At 47.7% G+C, this 21,195-nt stretch overlaps 1 protein-coding gene across 2 annotated transcripts in view; it reads right to left on the bottom strand.

The window, feature by feature from the left end:
• EEFSEC (eukaryotic elongation factor, selenocysteine-tRNA specific) overlaps nt 1-14,898 on the bottom strand; it is a 250,791-nt gene extending 235,893 nt beyond the window's left edge. For both annotated transcript variants that reach the window (XM_044252884.1, XM_044252885.1), the window contains exon 1: nt 14,578-14,898. In XM_044252884.1, the coding sequence (XP_044108819.1) occupies nt 14,578-14,893 (316 nt within the window). In that variant the 5' untranslated portion in view covers nt 14,894-14,898. The remainder of the gene's footprint in view (nt 1-14,577) is intronic.
• Nucleotides 14,899-21,195: the final 6,297 nt, after the last annotated feature.

The following is a 21,195-nucleotide window of genomic DNA, read 5'->3' as shown; positions in this document are numbered from 1 at the left end:
CGACGTCAGCTACTTCACTTAACCATCTCTGATTCCAGTGCTTGGTTTAGTGCTTTAGGAATATATCCTTAACCTTCACCGGGCTTGTAGTTCATAAGCAGTCAATGTGAAATGGCCAAACACAAGCACAGAGGAGGGAAGACTGGTTCACTTTATGCCAGGATTATCTGCCAACTCCTATTCCCACCTCAGCCCTTCCCTCTACCATGGGAAGAAAATGAGGGGCACCAGAAACGGACAGTTCTTAGGGTGGGTAAAAGCCAAAGGTCAGCCACACAGAGACCATTCGCCTCCAGAAGGCTGGTGGTATTCCTCCTCCTTGCTCTTGGCCCTCATCTCAGAATGACAATACATGCAGATCCTTTATCCTCCAGCCACAGTGAAGCTGCCTGAGGCTCAAGTATACGCATTCATCCCACACGCCAGCCCCACACCGAGGGTCTGCTGCGGAAAACAGCTCCGTACAGTCAGCCAGACTGACCCGCTCACTTGTGCCAAAGTCCCCACCTTCCTCCTGTCTCAAAACCCTCACGCGTGCCACTCCTTCCCAGCACTCCAGGGGCTGCCAAGACTCCTGTCCAACCTCCCGATTTTTGTTCAAACATAACTTCCTCAGAAAGGCCTTCCCCAGCCTCCAGATAAAGGAGGCCCCACACATCCACCTGTCCGTCTCTGGGCATTGTGTGCTGTCCTTCGCAGCAGTATCCCAATGTCCAGGGCTGCGCAATCCCGCTTACTTCTGTGGCACCTGCCTCCCCCACTCCCAGGTGCTCAGCCTTCTTCCCTGCCCACCAATGGAAACCAAACCCAACTCCTAGCTCTAGATTGCTCTGGACCTGCTGAATGAACTGATCGATGGAATGACACACCTTTCCTTCTACAGTGTCTGATCTGATGGAGAGGGGCCCCCTAAGACACCAGAATCTTGGGAAAAGAAATGAAAGAAAGCTGAGGAACCAGGCCAGGTGCTCAGACAGCCCCCAGCCTATTGCAAGAGTAGGTGACAGAACAAACCAGTTGCTGCCCGGTACAGACCGAACGTCAGATCTCTGACACTGCAACAGCCCAGACACCAGCTCCCGAAGGCCACAGAAGCCTAGGACTGTGATGTTGCACATTTTCAGGTGTCTTTTGGGCTTTCCCTCAAGAGAACACATGAAGAACTAAATGGTGAGATCAGCTATCTGTTGAAGGGGACTCAGGAGTCTTGGGGGCAGCCAGCGGGAACAGCACCACCACGTCCCTACCCTCCTGCCTCAGGGAGCCCTCTTCTCTTTCCCCAGCAAGTGTCATATCCTTCAAGTATTCTGTAATAGTATGTGAACCCTAAGTTCACATCTGCCCTCCCAGGTTCATAAGAACTGGTGCTCCAGGAAGCATACATTTAGGAGGAATTCTGGGCCCAAAGCTTGACCATCAGAGAGAGGATCCTCTTTCTGTCACATTGTCAAGCCAGACCAGGCAGAGCCAGGGACACCCACTGAACAGCGAACGCGCCCAATGCACCTCTGGAGGGCCTCCTCTCCCTTCACCTTCGAAGCCTACTTGCAGAACACCACTGGCGCAGGCCACGGGCTTGCATTATGCTCATTTCCCCATCCCCAAGCTCTGGGGCAAGTTTAAAAGTCCTCGTCCTGTCTCAGAATCAGGTCTGAATTAATACCCTTCCTCAAAAGAACTCCAGTAGCAAAGTGAAAACAGACGCACTAGACAATGCCCTTTGAAAGCCCCAGCAGGGACGACTGGTGACAATGCAGCCCCTGGCTCTGAAAGAAACCTTAAGGTTAAAGGTTCACAGAGGCAGAAGAATTACCAAAGTACAAGTTTGTTCAAATTTCCTCCGGCAGATTTAAACAACCAGGGTCAAGCTGAAGATTGCCGGCAAAAACCTATGAGACAACCCAGCCCCTTTGAACTGCGTAGAGAAAGGAAAATATACGGTCTGGGAGGGATCTATATTACAGCTTTTAAAAATGGTCTTGAAAAGGTCACCCCTGTTAACTCAAAATCAGCCCGTTGAAGGATGTTTGAAAACTGCTTCTAAAACAACAGGGCTGCCGGGCCCTCACCGTGTGCGGTGAGCAGCACTGAGGTCACCGTGTTCCCGGCATTAGTGTGCTGACCCTCTGTGGGCCATGAAATTAACCATCAGCACGGCAGAAATCTGCTCCGAGTTAAACTACTTTGCTACGCAAAGTGGCCTGAAAATGAAATACGAGGACTGAATTTCCACTGAAAGATGAACTTGTCTAACCTCAAGGCAGGCTTCCTCCACTGTGAACTCTGTGTGGCCACTGGTTCCAGGCCCCCCAAGAGGGTGGGTCAGTGCTGCAGGCAGTGGGAAATGACCCCTTATCCAGCCGCTCGTTCATTCACTCGTGTCTGCATGCACCAAAGGTTGACTCGGGGCCAGGCCAGGTCCTGGACCCCTGCACACAGAGGTGAATGATAACAGGCTCCTGCCCTCAAAGGGGATCAAGTCTAGTGGAAAACATAACCTGGTAAACAGAAAATGACAACCAATGGGGAGAAAATGAGATCCTAGGGTATATATAGGATGTCAGAAGCCCTGGAATAAGGGTCACCTAATTCAGGCTGGGGAAAGCCAACACTGAGGTTTCCCTGAGAAGGGCATGTTGCCTGATGACACAGCCATCAAGAGAATGTGATCTGTCCAGAGACCTGCAAGTAGTTCATTAAGCCAGGAGTCCTGAGAGAGACAAAGAGAGACAGAGAGACACGGAGCCATCATGAAGGGCTGATACCAGACATGCTGAGGAATTTGGCCTTTCTGCCAACTGAGGGCAATGCAAGACTTTTAAAACAGGGAGGTAAAATAACTACATTAGCAATTTAGAAAGAGTTCTTGGCTACAGAGGGGAGGATAGTTTTAAGGAGGCGGGGGTAGGGCTGGAATCAGAGAGACTGTGAAGGAACACTGTACTCATCCAGCTGGGCACCAATGGAGGCCTGTCCTAAGGGAGCAGCTGCAGTGATGGCGAGAACACACAGGTCAGAGGACATGCAGGAGGGACAAGACTTGGTCACCAACTCATATGAAGGAGGACACATTGAGGATCATTTCAAAGGTCATACCCTGAGGCACCTACGTGGCTCAGTCAGTTAAGCATCTGACTCTCAGTTTTGGGCCAGGTCATGATCTCAGGGTCATGGGATTGCCACCGCCCCCCTGCCCCGGCCCACACGGGGTTCCATGCTCAGCTTAGAGTCTGCTTGGGATACTCTCTGCCCTTCCCTCCACTTACATTCTCTCTAAAATAAATAAGTAAATCTTTAAAAGAAAGAAAGAAGAGAAAAAAGGAAGGGAAGAGGGAAAGATGGAAGGGAGGGAGAGAGAAAAGATAGGAAAAGAAAAGGTCGTGCTTTAGGAGAGTGGAGGTATCATTCCCCAGGAAGGTAAGGAAGTGAAGAGGGAGGTCTTGAAGATGTGGGGTCTGAGGCCTGTGATATTCACTGATGAGGAAACCGGCCCAATAAGCAGATGGATCCACAGGTCTAGAACTTTCCAATGAAATTTAATTAAGATGTCCAGTTGCTCAGTTGCACTAGCCACAGCGCAAGTCCTCATTGGCCTCACGTGCCCACAGCCACCAAGCTGAACGTTCCCATCATCACATCCCCTCTGTTGGACAGTGCTGAGCAAGGCCCTGCAGAGATTTCTGAAAAACTGGCCCTCGCAGTCAAAGTGTCCATCAGGCCTCTCTTAGCCACGCTGATGACTGATGGGCACAAGGTCTGTGCTGGTGAACACCAGCTTCCCTTCCTGGTCTTTCCACCTACTTGTCTGTGCAAATGCTCAAGAAATAGAGGTCTTCTTCTGTAGTCTTTTTTTCTCTAGAGCATAAGTTCTGAGGAATATCTCTGAACATGCCCTGGGTCATCATCATTTCAGAGACTAAGGAACTCTGAGCAGGTACGTGTGTGCACACACGCAAGCGTCTTTGGTGCTTATGGCATAAGGCCCTGAAAATCACCTAGAAATGACCACAAGCAGAGCTATTTTTTTAAGTGCCACACTGCAATGTAACTGGGAAGGCAGAGCTCTAGTCCCTGTGTCAGATGACCAAGGACAAGCCACTGACCCTCCCTGTGCTTTAAGCAACCCAAATAAATCTACAATAAAGGATGAAGCTGGGAGGCCAGCTAGGGCAGGTTCCTGAGGCCACGCAGGTCAATGCTAGCAATTCCAAGCACTAATTTTAAAAGAAAAAAGTCAGGTTTATCTTTAGGTAACACCTGTGTATGCCACCAAATAAATATCCTCAGGAAGTAGGTTAGAGACAAAGGAAATTATTTTAGTCTTCCTGAAGGCCCCAAGACAAGAGAGGCATCATCACAACACAGGAGATAGGGAAAGGGGGAAAGTCAACTTCTCTCTTAACAGCAAAACTTGTTTCTTCTCCTGCCAAGAGAGGATCACCACATTAACTAAGTCCTTCCCACTCCCTCCCCACCCAACCAAGGCCACTTCAAAGCAGCAGGAGCCTAATCGCACAGCACAAGGAAAAAAAGACCCATTAACAAAAAAACAAAACTCAGATAATTCAGGGGAGAATGGAAGCTGAAGTCTCTATTTTTGACAAATTGACTTGTATATAAACCGCTTCTCAGTAGCCATAGTTCCTACCAAAGAAGGCGTGAGCTAAGGTCTGAGAGCAGCTTCCCAGCAATCCAGGTTTTCTGAAATCAAATTGGATTAGACCCCCGCTGAGCCAGTTACTGACCTCTGGACTCTCGCCTGTGTGGGCTGTACAATGGAGAGGGAAACTCCTACCCCTGGCTGGCAGGGTGGAGTGAGATAATAAAGGGCCTGGAACTGTGGCCAGCGAGACAGCAGAGGTTCCCAAAGTGTCCATTCCCCCCCCTGTCCCTGTGAGAGGCAGACGTGCCTCAGCCCCCACTTTGCACTGCCATGTCTGCACCCCCAGAGTCACACTGTCCCTCCTGACAGTGTCCATTCTGTCTGTGGTCGCTCTCCCTCTTCAAGCTGGCTCTGTAACCCTCGGTCAGAATAAAGAGAGGGATGCATGGCCCCAGACCACTTAGCACAAGCCCTCTCCTCCGACTCTTCAAAAGCTGGCAGGATCTCCCAGCTTAAAAACCATCCACCTGCCTCCAACTACAGGCTCTCCAAGCTCCTGAGCTCTGGGGCCGCAGGGTCTCTGCAGCTCAGCCTCATACCCTGTTGCCTCCCTGTGAGCTCCACACTCTAGCCCTTCCTTTGCCCCTATGTCCCTGTTCACTCTGAGTCCTCCAGCAGGAAAGCCTCTCCTATTCCCACTGGGAAAATCTCAGCCATCCCTCAAAGCTCTGACAAGACAGCCCCTCCTCCTAACTTGCCCATGACCCTTACGCCCTGGCCTTACCTCCTCCCACTTCTCCCACTGACTGACTGCCCGCTTCTTGAGCCAGATCTGCTCTCATACCTCCGACTGCTCAGGCTGCACCCTGGGTCTGCTCTGCCCTCTCTTGTCCTCTGCCTGGAAAGCTCTAGGTCATCCTTCCAGGCCCTGCCCAGGGTACCCTCCTGAGGGATGCCCTTCCTGCCTGTCCCAGGCAGAGGCACTCATATCCTAAGCTCCTCTTTATGAAGCCCTTATGACTCTCCATCTTAACTGGCTGTTGGCACTGCCTCCTGCTCCTCCCTGGTCCTCCAGACCATTGAGTTCCCTGAAGACAGGCACGTCTGTATCTGCCCTCACATCCAAACAGAGTGTACAATATATGTAGAAAAGTAGAAGCAGCTACCCTGTGACCCAGTAATTCCATTCTTAGGTATATGCCAAGGAATAAAAACATATGTCCACACAAAGATTTGTACACAAATGCTCACAGCAGGATTAGGCATAATCACCAAGAAGTGGAAACCATCCAAATGTCCTTCAGAAGATGAGCAGGTTAAAAAACAGTATACACACATACTGGAATACTACTCAGCTATAAAAAGGGATGAATACAGCTGGGAGGTGGAAGGGAAAGTCACTGTTAAATGGCTACAGAGTTTCAGTTTGGGTTTGTTTGTTTTGTTTTGTTTTGTTTTTAAGATTTTAACTTATTTAACAGAGAGAGTGCACACATACGCACAAGCAGGGGAAGGAGGAGAAACAGGCTCCCTGTGGAGCAAGGAGCCCAATGCAGGGCTCGATCCCAGGACCCCAGGGATTGTGACCTGAGCCAAAGGCTGACACTTAACCGACTGAGCCATCCAGGTGCCCCTAAAGTTTTAGTTTTTTAAGATCAAGAGTTCTGGAGATGGATGTCACTGGACTGTAAACTTAAAAATGGTTAAACAGTTGGAACGCACAAAAGGCTCAGTCAGTTAAGCATCCGACTCTTGATTTCAGCTCAGGTCATGATCTCAGTCAGGGTGGCGGGATCGAGCTCCGTGATGGGCTTCTTGCTGAGCATAGTCGGCTTGAGATTCTCTCTCTCCCTCTCCCTCTACTCCTCCCTGCTCCTTTCTCTCTCCATTTCTCTCTCTCCACCCCTTAAAAAAAAATGGTTAGATGGCAAATTTGATGTAATATTTACTTTACCAGAATTAAAAATAAATTTTTAAAAAATTTCTCTAAAAAAGGAATGACATGTATCTACTCCATGCTACAACATGGAAAACCTTGAAAATATCACACCAATCAAAAGAAGCCAGATGCAAAAGGCCACATGCTGGATGATTCCATTTTTATGAAATGTCCAGTAAACACAAATCTGTGCACATGAAGTAAATCAGTGGCTGCATGGGCCTAGGGGAGGGGAGAACAGAGAGTGACTATTAATAAGTCTGGGGTTTCTTTTTTTTTTTTTTTTTTTTTTTTAAGATTTTACTTATTTATTTATTTGACAGGGAACAGTAGGGAGAGAGGCAGGCAGAGGGGGGGGGAAAGGAGGCTCTCTGCTGAGCAGAGAGTCCGATGCGGGGCTCGATCCCAGGACCCTGAGATCATGACCTGAGCCGAAGACAGAGGCTTAATGACTGAGCCACCCAGGCGACCTGGGGTTTCTTTTTGTAATGATGAAAATATTCTCAACTGGGATTGTGGCAAAGGCTCTATGCAGCAACTCTGGGAACATACTGAACACCACCAAAGTATACACTTGAAATGGGTTCATTTTATGGTATGTGAATTATATCTCAATAAAAATGTTTATAGGCATTATTGGGTATCTACTATGTGCTAGGCCCTGGATTGGCCCTAGAGCTACTGACATAATTCAGATGTTGTCTCTGTCCCTTAGATACTTCCAGACTAAAGGGAATACTTGAATAAGGGGAAGCCAGCCACTGCAGCAGAGCAGGGTAAACACAAGGTGCCATCTGACCCTAGGAGGGTTCATTCCTGCTCCTCGCCCCACCCTGAGGTGGCCCCATGCCTGAGGCCATCTCAGAAATGTCAGGCTCCACCTCACCAGGACACGGGCTGCCAGATCACCCAAGCACCAAAGCTACAGACACTGTCACCATGAGCACAAGTTGAAAGGTCTCCTGGTCAAAGGGAACAGACCCACGCTCCAAGACAAGGGTGCCTCACTCCTAGCCTGTCCGAGGCTCTAGCCAACAACAACAAAAAAAATGACTAAGCAGGGAATATGTCTCAGGGATTAATTTACGGGTTGTTTCCTGGGATGCCTGCCCAAATCTTATTCCAACCTGGATGAAGTGATTTTTGAAGAAAAACCCAGGAGACAAAGAAGATAGAAAACAAAGGAGATGCTAAGTAAAAAGCTTAAAAGCAATTAATTTTAAATGATTACAGCTTTACCAAAAGCTATGGCTATGATTTCCTTCTGACTTTGATTATAACCTTCCAGCAAAATATTTGCCTCCAGAAGGCAAAGTCTTTGCATTATTTTCTATTCCTAGCATGACTACAAAAATATTCTTTGATTTAACATTTGATATGTTTTGTTCTCAAGGGCAAGCCCCATGAGAAGAAAAATGTACCCCACAGAATGAAATATGACTACCTGCTTCCATTTTTCTTTCCTGTTGGTTCCTGCTCGAATATTCTGCATTAATTTAAACTCAAGCTGCATCTCCGATGTTATGTTACCTCCACACTGTCACCCAGACCAAAGCAAAGTCACCTGCCACCCAGCACCAGGCGCACGGCTACAAACAAAGCTCAACTTGAGAGTCTCCTAGAGACAGCAAAAGGCACTCCAACTTGGAAGGAGATAGGGAGGGGTCAGAGAGTGATAAGGTAGCAGACAAAACAGAAAAACCTGTATTTGAAAACAGGCACACTGGACTCTGCGTGCAGCCAACTTCCTACTGGACATAGAGAGGCTGTCAGCACATTAACACAAGAGACACCAGCGTCAGGGTCCACTTCACTCAGGGGTTGAGGGCATCCCAGAACTGGTATCGCAAGAATCTTCTGTTACAGTAAGATCACCTTTTTTTTTTTTTTAATATATATATTTTATTAATTTATTTGACAGAGAGAAATCACAAGCAGGCAGAGAGGCAGGCAGAGAGAGGGGGAAGCAGGCCCCCCAATGAGCAGAGAGCCCGATGCGGGGCTCGATCCCAGGACCCTGAGATCATGACCCGAGCCCAAGGCAGAGGCTCAACCCACTGAGCCACCCAGGCGCCCCAATCACCTTTTAACAAAGAAGGAAAAATCAAAGGCAGCGCTCCCTGAGTGAGCATGAAGATACAGGGAAGCAAGGCCTGGAAGAGTCTAGGAGCTAAAGAAGTTTAGGTTAAAGAAGCATTTCCAGTTATATCAACTCCTTTAAATACGTCCCAATATTTTAGGGCACATATATATGAACACCATACCATAACAATGTATTGCTGTGCAGATTCATAAAAAGACTAGAGGTAAAGAAAACCAAAATCGGGTTTTTTGTGTGGCTGGCTGGTTTTACACTAGCATAATGCCCAAATTCCGTGCACCGCCAGGCCCTTTGCTGTCTCGGCTTCTGTGGCTACTGCACTGCTTCCTGGGCATTATGTGCAGGTGCCCAAAGGGGAATGTAAAAAATCTGCTTGATTTAATAAAACAAGCCAAAGGGACAAGCGCTTTCTCTGCATCGGCACCAAGAGCGCAGAGAGCTGGAAAAACAGAGAAGGCAAAGTAGCTTAAGTTTTACAAAGAGGGTCTCCTCCGGGGCTGCAGAGACAAATATCCTCGGGGGTTTGCTGAATGTTTTCCCTCCAAAGAGAGGAACCACGTCAGACTTACAAGGCTGTGGCAGCTCTCATCAGCTCCAGCTAGGGAAAGACCCAGGCACCCAGAGGGTCCAAGCCAGGCAGGAAGCACCACTTAAATGGTGGGCAGAGGAGGGAAGGGATCAGGGCGACAAGTACAAGTCGTGGCAGAAGAGCTGTTGTTCATTAACAACTGGAACAAAAGACCAGGAGACAATACACTGTTAATCCTAGCAGCCACAAGAGGACTATAAATTGCCAAGCCAAGATACCAGCATTTTTCAGCTCTCCTCTTTCCTGCCAGAGTTAGATTGAGGATGGGTCCAAGTCCCTCACCCCCACCCAAGTCTTTAAAACATACATTACTGAATCTTTTTGAAGTTCTAGCCCTGAAAGATTTATACTCCAAAATGGATTAGAGAAAAATACTGCCCTGAAACACTACTATAGGGGGCCTGAGTGGACGGATACACTTTTTCATTCCCATTGAGAATGCCTGAGTAAGAGCTGTGCGGTCAGATCAACACAGGTTCAAACCCAACCCTGACACTTAGGAACTGTGCTCCCCATCTGACCTCTCTGAGCCTGCTTTTTCACCTGTAAAATGGGAATATCACCTCTTACTTCACCAGATTGCTTTGAGTGTTAAATGAGGGAAAAAACAGCGTAAGGGCAGCACTAAATAAAAGCTAAGTACTACTGTCACTATTAACCTCCCCCTGGTACCATGGAGTTTTATCTATGGCCACATGGATCAAGCAGATAAAGCCCAATTTTCTCTAAGCTAAGAAAGGAATCTTTGGGTAGCGAAAATACTTTGCGGGGGGGTAGCAAGAGAATCAACGAGAACTGGCTTTAATATAAGATATATTAAACTTCAGAGATATCATCATAGAACTGAGACAATCATTCTCATTTCCTTCTACTAGGGCTAATGTATTCAGCAAGGGGTCTAAATCACTCACAACAAGCCAGGAATTCTAACAAGACCCCAGTCTTCCAGCAATTCCAAGTGCAGGTGCATTGCCTGCCTGGGACTCTTGCATCATCCTAAAGCTCAGGCCTGATCTTGTCACAACCCTGTTTTAAAACGCTGCCAAGGCCCTTAGAAGAAAGCTATGCTAAGGTACAGTGCCTGGGTGGCTTAGTGGGTAAGCCTCTGCCTTGGGCTCAGGTCATGATCTCAGGGTCCTGGGATGGAGCCTCACACTGGGCTCTCTGCTCAGCAGGGAGCCTGCTCCCCCTGCCCCGCCCACTGCCTGCCTCTCTGCCTACTTGTGATCTCTGTCTGTCAAATAAATTAAATCTTTAAAAAAAAAAGAAAGAAAGAAATCTATGCTAAGGGCCTAACCTAATCTAAGTTCAACAACACTCAGCACTCTAGAGGCTCTGGCCCACCAACCCTTCTACCTACCTTCATCTTCATCACACCTCCCCACACGCCATGCTGATTTCTAGCCACAACTAAATGCTGGCCATTACCTCTAACTCTGAACAGACAAAAAGGCAGGTTTAAGCCACGGAGCCCTGACCATGCATTTCCTCCACCAGGAAAGCTCTTCTTTCCACCCATCATGTCCTATACCCCACTGCCCAGCAAAGTTGAGTTATTCCTGCTTTTGTCCTGGATGCTAAAAGCTCTAATAGGTCACTCGGCACATTGGACAGCGCCCTCTCCCTAGCTCTGCCTTTAGCTCCTAGAGGGAAATAAGAAACATGCATAATGTACCGATTATAAGCCAGGCCCCATGCTGATTGCTTTCTGTCCACTAACCCATGAAGAAAGTTCTTTGCTCACTTTTACCATCCAGCCCAAGAAGTGGGACAGCTTCCCCCATTCAGACTTACCACATGCCTACCACACACCTGGCTCTGGCCCAAATGCTGAGAATAAGCCAGTCATGATTCCTACTCTGCTCTCATGGAGGACAGAGACAGTCAACAAGGAAACACAAAGAGAGTTATCAGATAGTGAAAAGGGTTGTAAGGCAGTAAAATAGGGACATGAGAAAGCACGTGGGGCAGAGAGTTGAGGATACTTTGGCTGGGCAGCTCAGAAGAGCCCTCTTGACAGGACACTCGACCTGAGATATGAATGAGGAGCTGGATGTACCAAAGAGAGGGAACAATAGGTGCAAAACTAGCCCATTCAATAAGTAAAAATGAGGGCAGTGAGACTGAAGGCCAGGGGCAAGGTATGAGCTCAGAGGAAGATGGAGGCCAAATCGTGGGTTCTGCAGCCCACAGAGAAGAGGCTGGCATTTTAAGCACAAAGAGGAGCTGCTGGGAAGTGTTGAAGCTGAGCGCTGACATGAGAGTTCTCGGCCTACTGTATGGAAATGAAGTAGCAGGAAGAGGAGGGCAGGCAGTCCCTGAGAAGGTCCAGCATTGTAGGAGACCAGCTGCCAGAGGCAGGGATTTGGCCTCTGGAGCAATCTCAAAGAGCCAAAGACAACTATGGATCTATGATCTATGAGTCACGAGGGGAACTAAAGGTGTTAACCAGATTCAGGTTAGGGGAGGCAGAGTTAGGTAAACACCAGCCCAGGGTACTTTATACTTTCCAAGCTTCAGCTCCTTTATCAGAAAAATAGGCCTAACACTCCCACCACTTGGGGCTGTTGCACAAATGCAAGTTCTTAGCAACAGATGTGGGCCAGAACAGGTACTCAAATGTGGGTACGCTTTCCCTCATTTTTTCTCATTTCTCTGAAAAGGGTGAGAATCTGATCTATGGAAGGAAGGTTAGTGGCAGCCATGGTCTCACCATTCCACTGTGTTCGGGTTGCATTTTAATGCCTGTAAGAAGGTAAGGAAAGGGATGCCTGGTTGACTCAGTTGTTAAGCGTCTGCCTTCGGCTCAGGTCATGATCCCAGGGTCCTGGTGATCCAAGTCCACATGGGGCTCCCTGCTCCAGAGGAAGCCTGCTTCTCCCTCTCCCACTCCCCTTGCTTGTGCTCCTTCTTTCACTGTGTCTCTCTGTCAAATAAATAAATAAAATCTTAAAAAAAAAAAAAAGGTACAGAAAGTCTCCTCACTCAGGAGATGAGAGTAAAGAAGAGCCATGATGTACCTACAAGAAGAGAAAAAATTCTTCTTTTCTTTTATAGTTTTGCCGTCTAAACTAAGGAATTGCCAAGTTCTTATTAGAGTCATTAAAATTTGGTTATATGGGTAAGGCTGGCACCTGAAACATTTTGTCCTACAAAGAGCTTCTCTATAAATGGATATATTAGAAGGGGAGCAGGGAAGTATAAAGTGATTTGAGGAAGCATGGCAAAGAGCTCCAGCTTTGGGACCAGGGGTACCTGGTGTGCCACTTACCCGCAGCCTCCCTACATCCCAATTTCTTCAACTATTAAATGGTAACCACTGCACTCCTTGCAGAATCTACCTGGGGAAGTGGCAAACATGGAGAAAAAGCAAAGCCAATAAAGAGCTGTGTGGTTGCTATCTGCCAGTGTTTGGAAGGCCCAAAATCAGGTTCAAAGGGCACAGTTAGTATAGGGAAAAGCTAGGTCTCCTGCCCAGTCTGACTTCAAAAGCATGCCCTTTACTATTCACCTACACTCTTTACTAAAAAAAAACAAACAACAAAAAACCCTAAAAGTGACTTCTTATTTTACTTTAACCTGGCTCTTCCATCTCCAACCCAGACTGGCTCAGAGTATATGTCTGAAGATGTACCTGGACTCGACTAAACAGAATTGTTAAGGAAAGGGGAAAAGAGTCGAGAGGATCACACGACCCTTAACATTCATTTGATGACTGACACACAACTTGAGTACAAGACTTTAGGCTGTGTGACCTTGAGCAGGTCTCTTCCTTTGAGCCTCCACTTCCTCTACTGTAAAATGGGGAAATGACCTCAGACTGCCTGCAGCATCGAACAGCCGGGAGGTAACAAAGATTAAAGTACTTAGTACACTCATCACTACAGCTGGGACCCATATGCCCAGCGACCAATGAGGCCATCTGCCACCAAGCCAATAAAACCATCTGCCCAATATATATTCCCGTATGTGCTTGTAGGTGTAGAGAAGATCATATAATTGGAAGGAAAGACAAGGCAGTGGAAAACAGGAAAGTAACCAAATACTTGGGTCAGCAGTGAAGAAGAGACTTCTTTTAGCTGTTTACCTTTTTGTGCCAGATGCTTCTATTATTTTATCATTTTCCTCTAAAAACAGAGCATGTTTTAAAGCCCTGCCAACAGATTTAATTGCAGTAAAAACATACCCAGAAAAGTAATCCACAAAGGTATAATAGTGGCTTCCTCTGGAGAAAGAGGAGGGGCCATTACGGTACTTTTACCTAACCTGAAAAGTTCTATTTCTTCACAAGCAGAACCTATCCATGTATTACCTTATAATTTAAAAAAGTGATTAAATGGAACATCTTTGAAGGGCATTTTGGCAGTACCTCTCATGACTGAAAATTCATGTGCTCTTTGCCCAAGCCAGTTGCGTTCCAGCAGCATATCCTACAGCCAGATCAGCACCCCCACCCGTCTTGTTCTAGAAAATTCACTGAAGCATCATTAGCAAAAACTGAAAATGACGTTTTAGTGTCTATCATTAAGAGTTAGTTAAGAAAACGTTGGCACAGCTGTACGATGGGATTTTATATGACCCTTAAAAATAATACAGCTTTTGGGGCACCTGGGTGCCTCAGTCTGCTAAGACTCGATTTCTGCTCAGCTCATGATCTCAGGGTCCGGAGATGGAGCGCCACTAGGACTCTGTGCTGGGCCTGGAGCCTGCTTAGGTTTCTCTCTCCCTCTCTAGGAAAAAAGAATAATATAGCTTTTTGTGTGCAGATACGGAGCCCTTGGTGTTGACTAAGTGTAGACGGCGTTACCGTTTTGTGAAGAGAGAGAAGAGGGGGTTTACGAACAGCGGGTATGCTTGTCTTTACGTGGAGTTTTTCTGAAATGACACAAGGAACTGGGACAGCGGCTGACTGTGGTTGACTAGAAATGGGAACCAGGAGACCAAAGAACGGATGAGTGCAGACTTCTTTTGTTGGCACTTTTCACATAGACCTTTTTGGCAGCCTTTTGGAGTTTTCTGACTTGTTCGTGTACTACAAACTCCTCTTGAAAACAGAAACCAAAAACCATAAACCCAACACTTGAGGGAAGCACCTTCCTGCGCGGTTGTGCTGGGTGGGAAGCGCTTCCACGTCAGCCGGCCGCGAGTTCGGGTCCCAGAACCCCCGATCGCTTGCCGGCGGGGCCTCGGGCGAGCCCCGTCCACTTCTCGCGCCCTGAGCGGGACCCTGCCGGGAGGTGAGACGGTCCCCGTTCCCCGGCAGCGGCTCGGGCGAGCTCAGACACGGGGCCCGGCCGCTCCGCCCAGCGTCCCCGAGCCCGGCTCCCGCCCCGGCCCACGCTCACCGCCAATGATGGTCCGGATGAGGGAGGCGTGCCCGGGGCAATCGACCAGCGTGACCTGAAGCTGCGGCTCGCCGGGCTCGGGCTCGGATCCGGACGCCGCCGCGGACGCGGGCAGCGCCGCCCGCAGACGCGCGGGCAGCGGTACCGAGAAGCACGAGAAGCCCAGGTCGAGCGTGATGCCGCGCTCGCGACTCTGCGGCTGCTTGTCGAAGGCGGCGGTGGAAGCCGTGGTGCTCAGCGCCCGCGCCAGCGCCGTCTTGCCGCTGTCGATGTGGCCCAGCACGCCCACGTTCACGTTCACCCGCCGACCTGCCATGCCGCCGCCACCGCCGCTCGCGGACCCTCCCCTCCCGCGGCCGCCGCTGCGGTCCGGCTGGTTAAGCTGCCCCCCCCGCAACCCGCGCGCCGGGCAGGCCGGTTCCGGCCCCGAAGCTTCCGCCCTCTCGCCGCCCGCGGGCGCTGCCTGGTATCGCGCAGCAGGAGGGGGCTCCAGGGGCGGAACTTGGCCGAGGTTGCCGGCCGGCCGTGGGGCTGTTGTCTCACCTGGCTCCTGCCACCCGAAGCCTCAAGGAAATTGAGAACGGGGTGGGGGGGGGGGGTCCGTCTGTCCATCCATTCATTCGACAGGCTGTTGTTACGTGCCTACTGGGTACCAGGCACTGCTTATTCACGGCACTGGGATACAGACGGTGCTCTCTCCGTGTTACACTGTATTGGGGCGGGGGCGGAGGTCAGACGGTAAACAGGTGAACTAACGTCTGAACCAGACCATTTCAGAGAGGAAGACTTCCAGGCAAAAATAAAGCAGAGTTTAAAAGGACTAGCGCGCCAAGAGAAGGGAGGACAGCTCATTTACAATGAATGGCCAGGGAAGGCCTGTCTCCAGTAGCTGATGGAGCTGAGGCTGGAATGTGGAGCAGGAGCCAGTCGGGGGATTCTGCAAAAGACTGTTGGAAGGTGGCAGAAAAAGATGTCATCTCTGACCCTAGAGTTCTGGCCCTGCAAGTCTGCAACCTGGCCTCGGGAAGGGCTGCAGAGCCCCCGATAGTATGTAAAATGTTATGCTATGTGCTCCTACTGGAGAGGGTACAGGACTCTCACACGATTATTGAAGTGTCTGGAGCCACTAAAAAGGTTTGTCAGCCACAGCTGACAGTCAGGGGTCACCAACAGGGGTCTTCACTGGCTAGGCTGATGACTCAAGAAGAGAGATTGGCAGGGCTTAAAATGCCCGTGAGTATGGAGACTGGCGATCAGAACAACATCCTGCCTTGAGGAAGCCACGGCTCAGTTCCAGCCAACTGATACAAGGTAGGAATGGCAAGAACGCTAGCCCAACATGGCCCATCTTCCCATTTTTCAAGAGAAGAGAGTGTTTCTATATGAAATTTCTATATGCAATCTTTTACATGTCAGCCACTAATTTAGCTTTTCATTTAAACACTAAGGTAGCCAAGCACAAAATCCATTCAGTTCTGCCTGGCGGCCAGTTTGCCCTCTATGATAAGGAGGGTATAGTCATACTCAGAAGTAACTGAGTAATAGGGTACAGGCCCTATATTAGCAAGAGTCCCTAAGAGAAGCAGACACGGTTTGTTCAATCCCCCATGCATCCCAGAGAAAAGGAAGACACGTGTTGGGATAGCTAACACCATGCAATGCCGCTCTAGGAGACACACACACAACACAGGGTGAAGACTTAGGGCAGGGGTTTAGAGAAGGGCCACTTCTGTTTGTCAGGCACACGGCACTCACCTGTGGAAAAGTTACTGCTAGGTGCTTACACACAAAATAACAGTACAGAAAGAGAAGACCCTGTGTGGTAAGCTTACTCTGAAAATGTCTTTCCAAGTACGGTTTTAGTCTGAACCTGTGGTCTTCTAAAATGTCACAGGCAAAAGTTCTGGAGAGTCAGTCATAGGCTGTGATATTGTGATTTATAGTAGGAAATATTTATTTGGTCTTACTCCTGCTCCTGACACAGAACTCCAAAAACCCTTGGAATTTCCCGTGATGACAGTGAGAAAGACGTCTTTTGTTATGTTCCTGAGGTGACTTTTGGAAAGCACCTAAGATTGGGGGCTGGCCACCAGGGGAGCCAACTGAGTGATTAGAGTTGGAACTCTCTCAGTCCTACCCCCTAACCTTTGGAAAAGGGAAAAGAGAGGAACTGGAGAGTCAATCAATCAATCGTCAGTGGCCAATGACTTATTCAGTCATGCCTGGGTCATGAAGCCTCCCTAAAAACCCAAAAGGACAGCGTTCAGCAGAGAGCTTGGATGCTCAAGGAAAGTAAGTAGCTCGAATAAGGCATGGAAGCTCCATGTCCCTTCCCACATACCTTGACCCATGAATCTCTTCCACCTGGCTGTTCCCAGGTTAAATCCTCTTGTAATGAACTTGCAATCCAGTAAGTTGTTTCTCTGAGTTCTGTTAGCTGCTGTAGCAAATTAACTGAAGCTGAGGAGAGGGTCATTGGAATGTCCCATCTATAGCTAGCTGGTCCTCAGAAGCACAGGTGACAACCTGAGTTTCCTGTTGGGTTTCTGAAGTGGTGGAGGCAGTCTCATAGGGCTGAACCCTTAACATGTGGAACTGATCTCCAGGTGACAGAATTGAGATGAGTTGTAGGACACTATAGGGGAGGAAAAACTTTTCCCTTCCTCCTTCCTAGGCTCTGTGGCTGGCCTAATCATTGAATTGACATAAGAGGGAGTCACAGGCTAACTAAGCAGATTTAGTGTTGTACATATGAGAACTCATAAAAATATAAGACTCAAAGAAGTAACCAAAGCAGACAGGTTTTTTTACCTTTTAGATAAAGAAATAGTAAATCTGTGAAGAATTGACAAGAGAAAGAAGTTGGGGCTTGGGGTAGCAAAGTAGTGAAGGAGTAAGCAAGGTTTATATATACAGCATTCTGGACCCTCAGTTCCCTATCTCTGGTGATAAGGATGTCTTCTGCCCAGGTACCCTTCACATGGGAAATTTATTTCTTGCTTTCAGGGAGATAAAAGAGGATCATGATGTCCTTGTTGCACTGTTTCTTAAGGAACTTTAATTCAAAATAATCCAAAAGTCAAACAGGCATAATTGGGGGCAGCCTGCCCTGAACCCCAACAACACAAGTAAAAGGAAGACGACTGGCCCAAAATGGAGTCACTTATGCAAAGCCCTATGTCAATGAGCTGAGAGCTAATAACTTCATTACAATTTCAGCTCTCCCAGAAGTGGAATCTTAAACCAGTCAATGAGAAATCACCTGATCAGCACTAGTTAGGTAATCAGCTTACTAGATCCTCATCATCTCTTAAAGGAAAGTGACTTTAGCAACCTTGTGATAACCAACCCACTTTTTCGCCTAGTATGACTTCCTTGTTCCTGCTCCCTTTTGCCTATACAAGTCTTTCATACAGCTCCTCGGTGCTTTTTTCTATCTGCTAGATGGGGTGCTGCCTTCTTCTAATCAATTTTTGCTCAAACTCTTATAAATTGCTAATATGTCTAAGTTTCTGTCTTTTAACAACACCCAGCTGGTGTCAGACAATTGCTTGGTGGTGTGGGAAAACCCACACACTGGAATTGGGGCCAGAAATGGAAAGGCATGGGCACTGGGTGGGGCAGTTGGTGAAGCATCTGACTCCTGATTTCAGCTCAGGTCACGATCTCAGGTTCATGAGATCCAGCCCCTCACTGGGCTCTATGGTCAGCGTGGAATCAGCTTCAGATTCTCTTTCCCACTCCCTCTGTCCCTCCTGCTCGTTCCCTGTCTCTCACTCTCTCAAATAAATAAATAAATAAATAAGTCTTTAAAAAAAAAAACACAACAGAAATGTAGAGGCCAAGGCCAGGAGACTTTCCCAACGAAAGGATCTTAGCAATGCTGGGATTTGTGTTCGGTGCTCAGGACCCATTTCTTTCTTCTTCTTATTTTTTTTTTTTAAGATTTTATTCATTTATTTGACAGACAGAAATCACAAGTAGGCAGAGAGGCAGACAGAGAGAGAGAGGAGGAAGCAGGCTCCCCGATGAGCAGAGAGCCCGATGCGGGGCTTGATCCCAGAACCCTGAGATCATGACCTGAGCCGAAGGCAGAGGCTTTAACCCACTGAGCCACCCAGGCACCCCTCAGGACCCATTTCTTAAGAGAGATGCTCTGAAAGCATTTCAGTTCCCAAACTTTGTCTGTTGGGGCACACGGGAATGTGTTCTTTGTGAATAGGCATGTTGCAGTATTTCTTTACTGTTTACAGCAATAAATTATTATACACAATTGAAATATCCTTAAAAATAGATGTTATGGTGCTCACCTTGGAACACATATACTAAAAAAAAAAAATGATGTTATGGTAAGTTTGCAATTACATCAAAATAACAAATTACCAAGAAACAATAATTTGGAGGAAAGAGAGCGTATTGTGGTCCAGATGAAATAAAATTAGCCACAAGTTGATCACAATTGAAGTTGGGTAATGGGTCAGAGTGGGGAGAGAATTCATTCTATTTTTCTGTCTAGTTTTTGTATACGTTTGAAATTTTCCATAGTAAAAATTTTATTTATTTTTAAAAGATTTTGTTTATTCATTTATTAGAGGTCGGGGAGAAGGAGCAGGGGGAGGGGCAGAAGCAGTCTCCCTGCTGAGCAGGGAACCCAACATGGGGCTCCATCCCAGGACTCCAGGATCATGACCTGAGCTGGAGACAGACACTTAATTGGCTGAGCCATCCAAGAGCCCCCATAGTAAAAATTTTATTTTTTTAAGATTTTTTTTATTTCTTTATTTAACAGAGAGAGAGATCACAAGTAGGCATGGAGGCCGGCAGAGAGAGGGGGGGAAGCAGCCTCCCTGCTGAGCAGAGCGCCCGATGTGGGGCTCGATCCCAGGACCCTGAGATCATGACCTGAGCTGAAGGCAGAGGCTTAACCCACTGAGCCACCCAGGAGCCCCATAGTAAAAATGTTAAACAGGAAGAGAGAGAGAGAGAGATTATGGCATGTCCACAGAATGGAATATCATGCAGCCCTCAAAAAGAAGAAAAGCAGTATTTCTATACCACTTGGGAACCATGTCTAAGACATATTGGTAACTGAAAAACAAGCAAGGTACACACCCATGTGTATAATATGTTTACTCTTATGAGAAAGGCACGCCCTCTCTATATTTGCTTAACAGTATAGAACATCCCTGCAAGGCATACACACTAGCATATCCCAGAAGATGGACCCAGGAAGTCCCTAGAGCTCAGTCCTCTTATTTCTTCTCTCTGCACTCACTCCCTGGTGATCCAAATCAGTTGAACCAGCCATGACTCTAAGAGCCATCAACTCTCAAATGTAGAGCTTATATATGCAACCTGAATGTCTAACAGATACCTCAAACTGAATGTAGGGAAAGAACTGTCTCATCCTCCGCTTCTCCCCATCCCACCAGCAGCCCATCTCAATTCGTAAAGACTAACCTCCTCCCAGGTGCTCGGGCAGCAAACCCTGGCTCAACCCATGAGTTCTTGCTTCCTTTCATAGCCTATATCCAATTCATGAAAGCATCCTGCTGCTTTAATGCCAGAATCCAACCACCTGTTAGCACTTGACTGAAGCTGTCTTCTCTTAACCTGGATTGCGGTAACGGGAAAATTCACTCTTTTTGGCAGATGGTTCTATGAACTTTGGCAAATGCCGACTCATAACCACCCCTACAGTCAAGATACAAAAGAGTTCCACAACCCTCCGAGTAACCCCTTTGGGATCAAACCGTCCCATACCTTTAAATCCTGGAAGCCACTGATCTATGTTCCTGTCCCTATAAGACTTGCCTTTCCCAGAATAATATATATATATAGAAGAAGGGAGTAGGTAGCCTCTGAGTCTAGCTTCTTCCACTTAGTATAATCATTTGACATTCATCCATGTTGCTGCATGTAACCACACTGTGAGTTCCTTCTCATTGCTGAGCAGTATTCCACTGAGTGGATGGACCACCATTTGCTTACCCATTCATCCGCTAAAGGACAGGAAGACATTTTACCAGAAATGCACTGATATTTTTGACTTTTAAATTAGGCCAAAATATTACCTATTTGATAAATAAGTAAATATTTTTTAAAAGATTTTATTTGTTTATTTGACAGAGAGAGAGAGAGAGCGAGCAAGTGAGCACAAGCCGGCAGAGAGGCAGAGGGAGAGGGAGAATCAGGCTCCCTGCAGAGCAGGAAGCCCGATGCCAGGCTTGATCCCAGGACCCTGCAATCATAACCTGAGCCAAAGGCAGACACTTAACGACTGAGCCACCCAGGCGCCCCAGTAAATATTTTTTAAATATAAAATAATGTCCTAAAGGAACCAGTGGAACTGAGATCCTTTTGTTTTTAGTCAGTGGAAGAGTCGTAAATGCTTTTGCACTGTTGCCTGTGGATGGACTTCTCACCACCTGCCCCAGGCCCACCCCTCTCTGCTCTGGCCATCGTGAACCTCTGCGACCCTGCATATGGGCAATGCTGATCCAGCTTGCCCTGCACTTGCTCACCAGCTATGCCCTTTGCCTGGCATACCTTCTGGAAGCTTCCTCCATATTTCCCTCACTAGTCACAGTTTTAGTAAATGACAGAAATCCTCCATGA

Source organism: Neovison vison, chromosome 6 (assembly GCF_020171115.1).
Source record: "Neovison vison isolate M4711 chromosome 6, ASM_NN_V1, whole genome shotgun sequence".
Taxonomy (NCBI): Eukaryota; Metazoa; Chordata; class Mammalia; order Carnivora; family Mustelidae; genus Neogale; species Neogale vison.
Note: the sequence above shows the minus strand (reverse complement) of the source record. Positions and strands in the feature narration are given on the sequence as shown.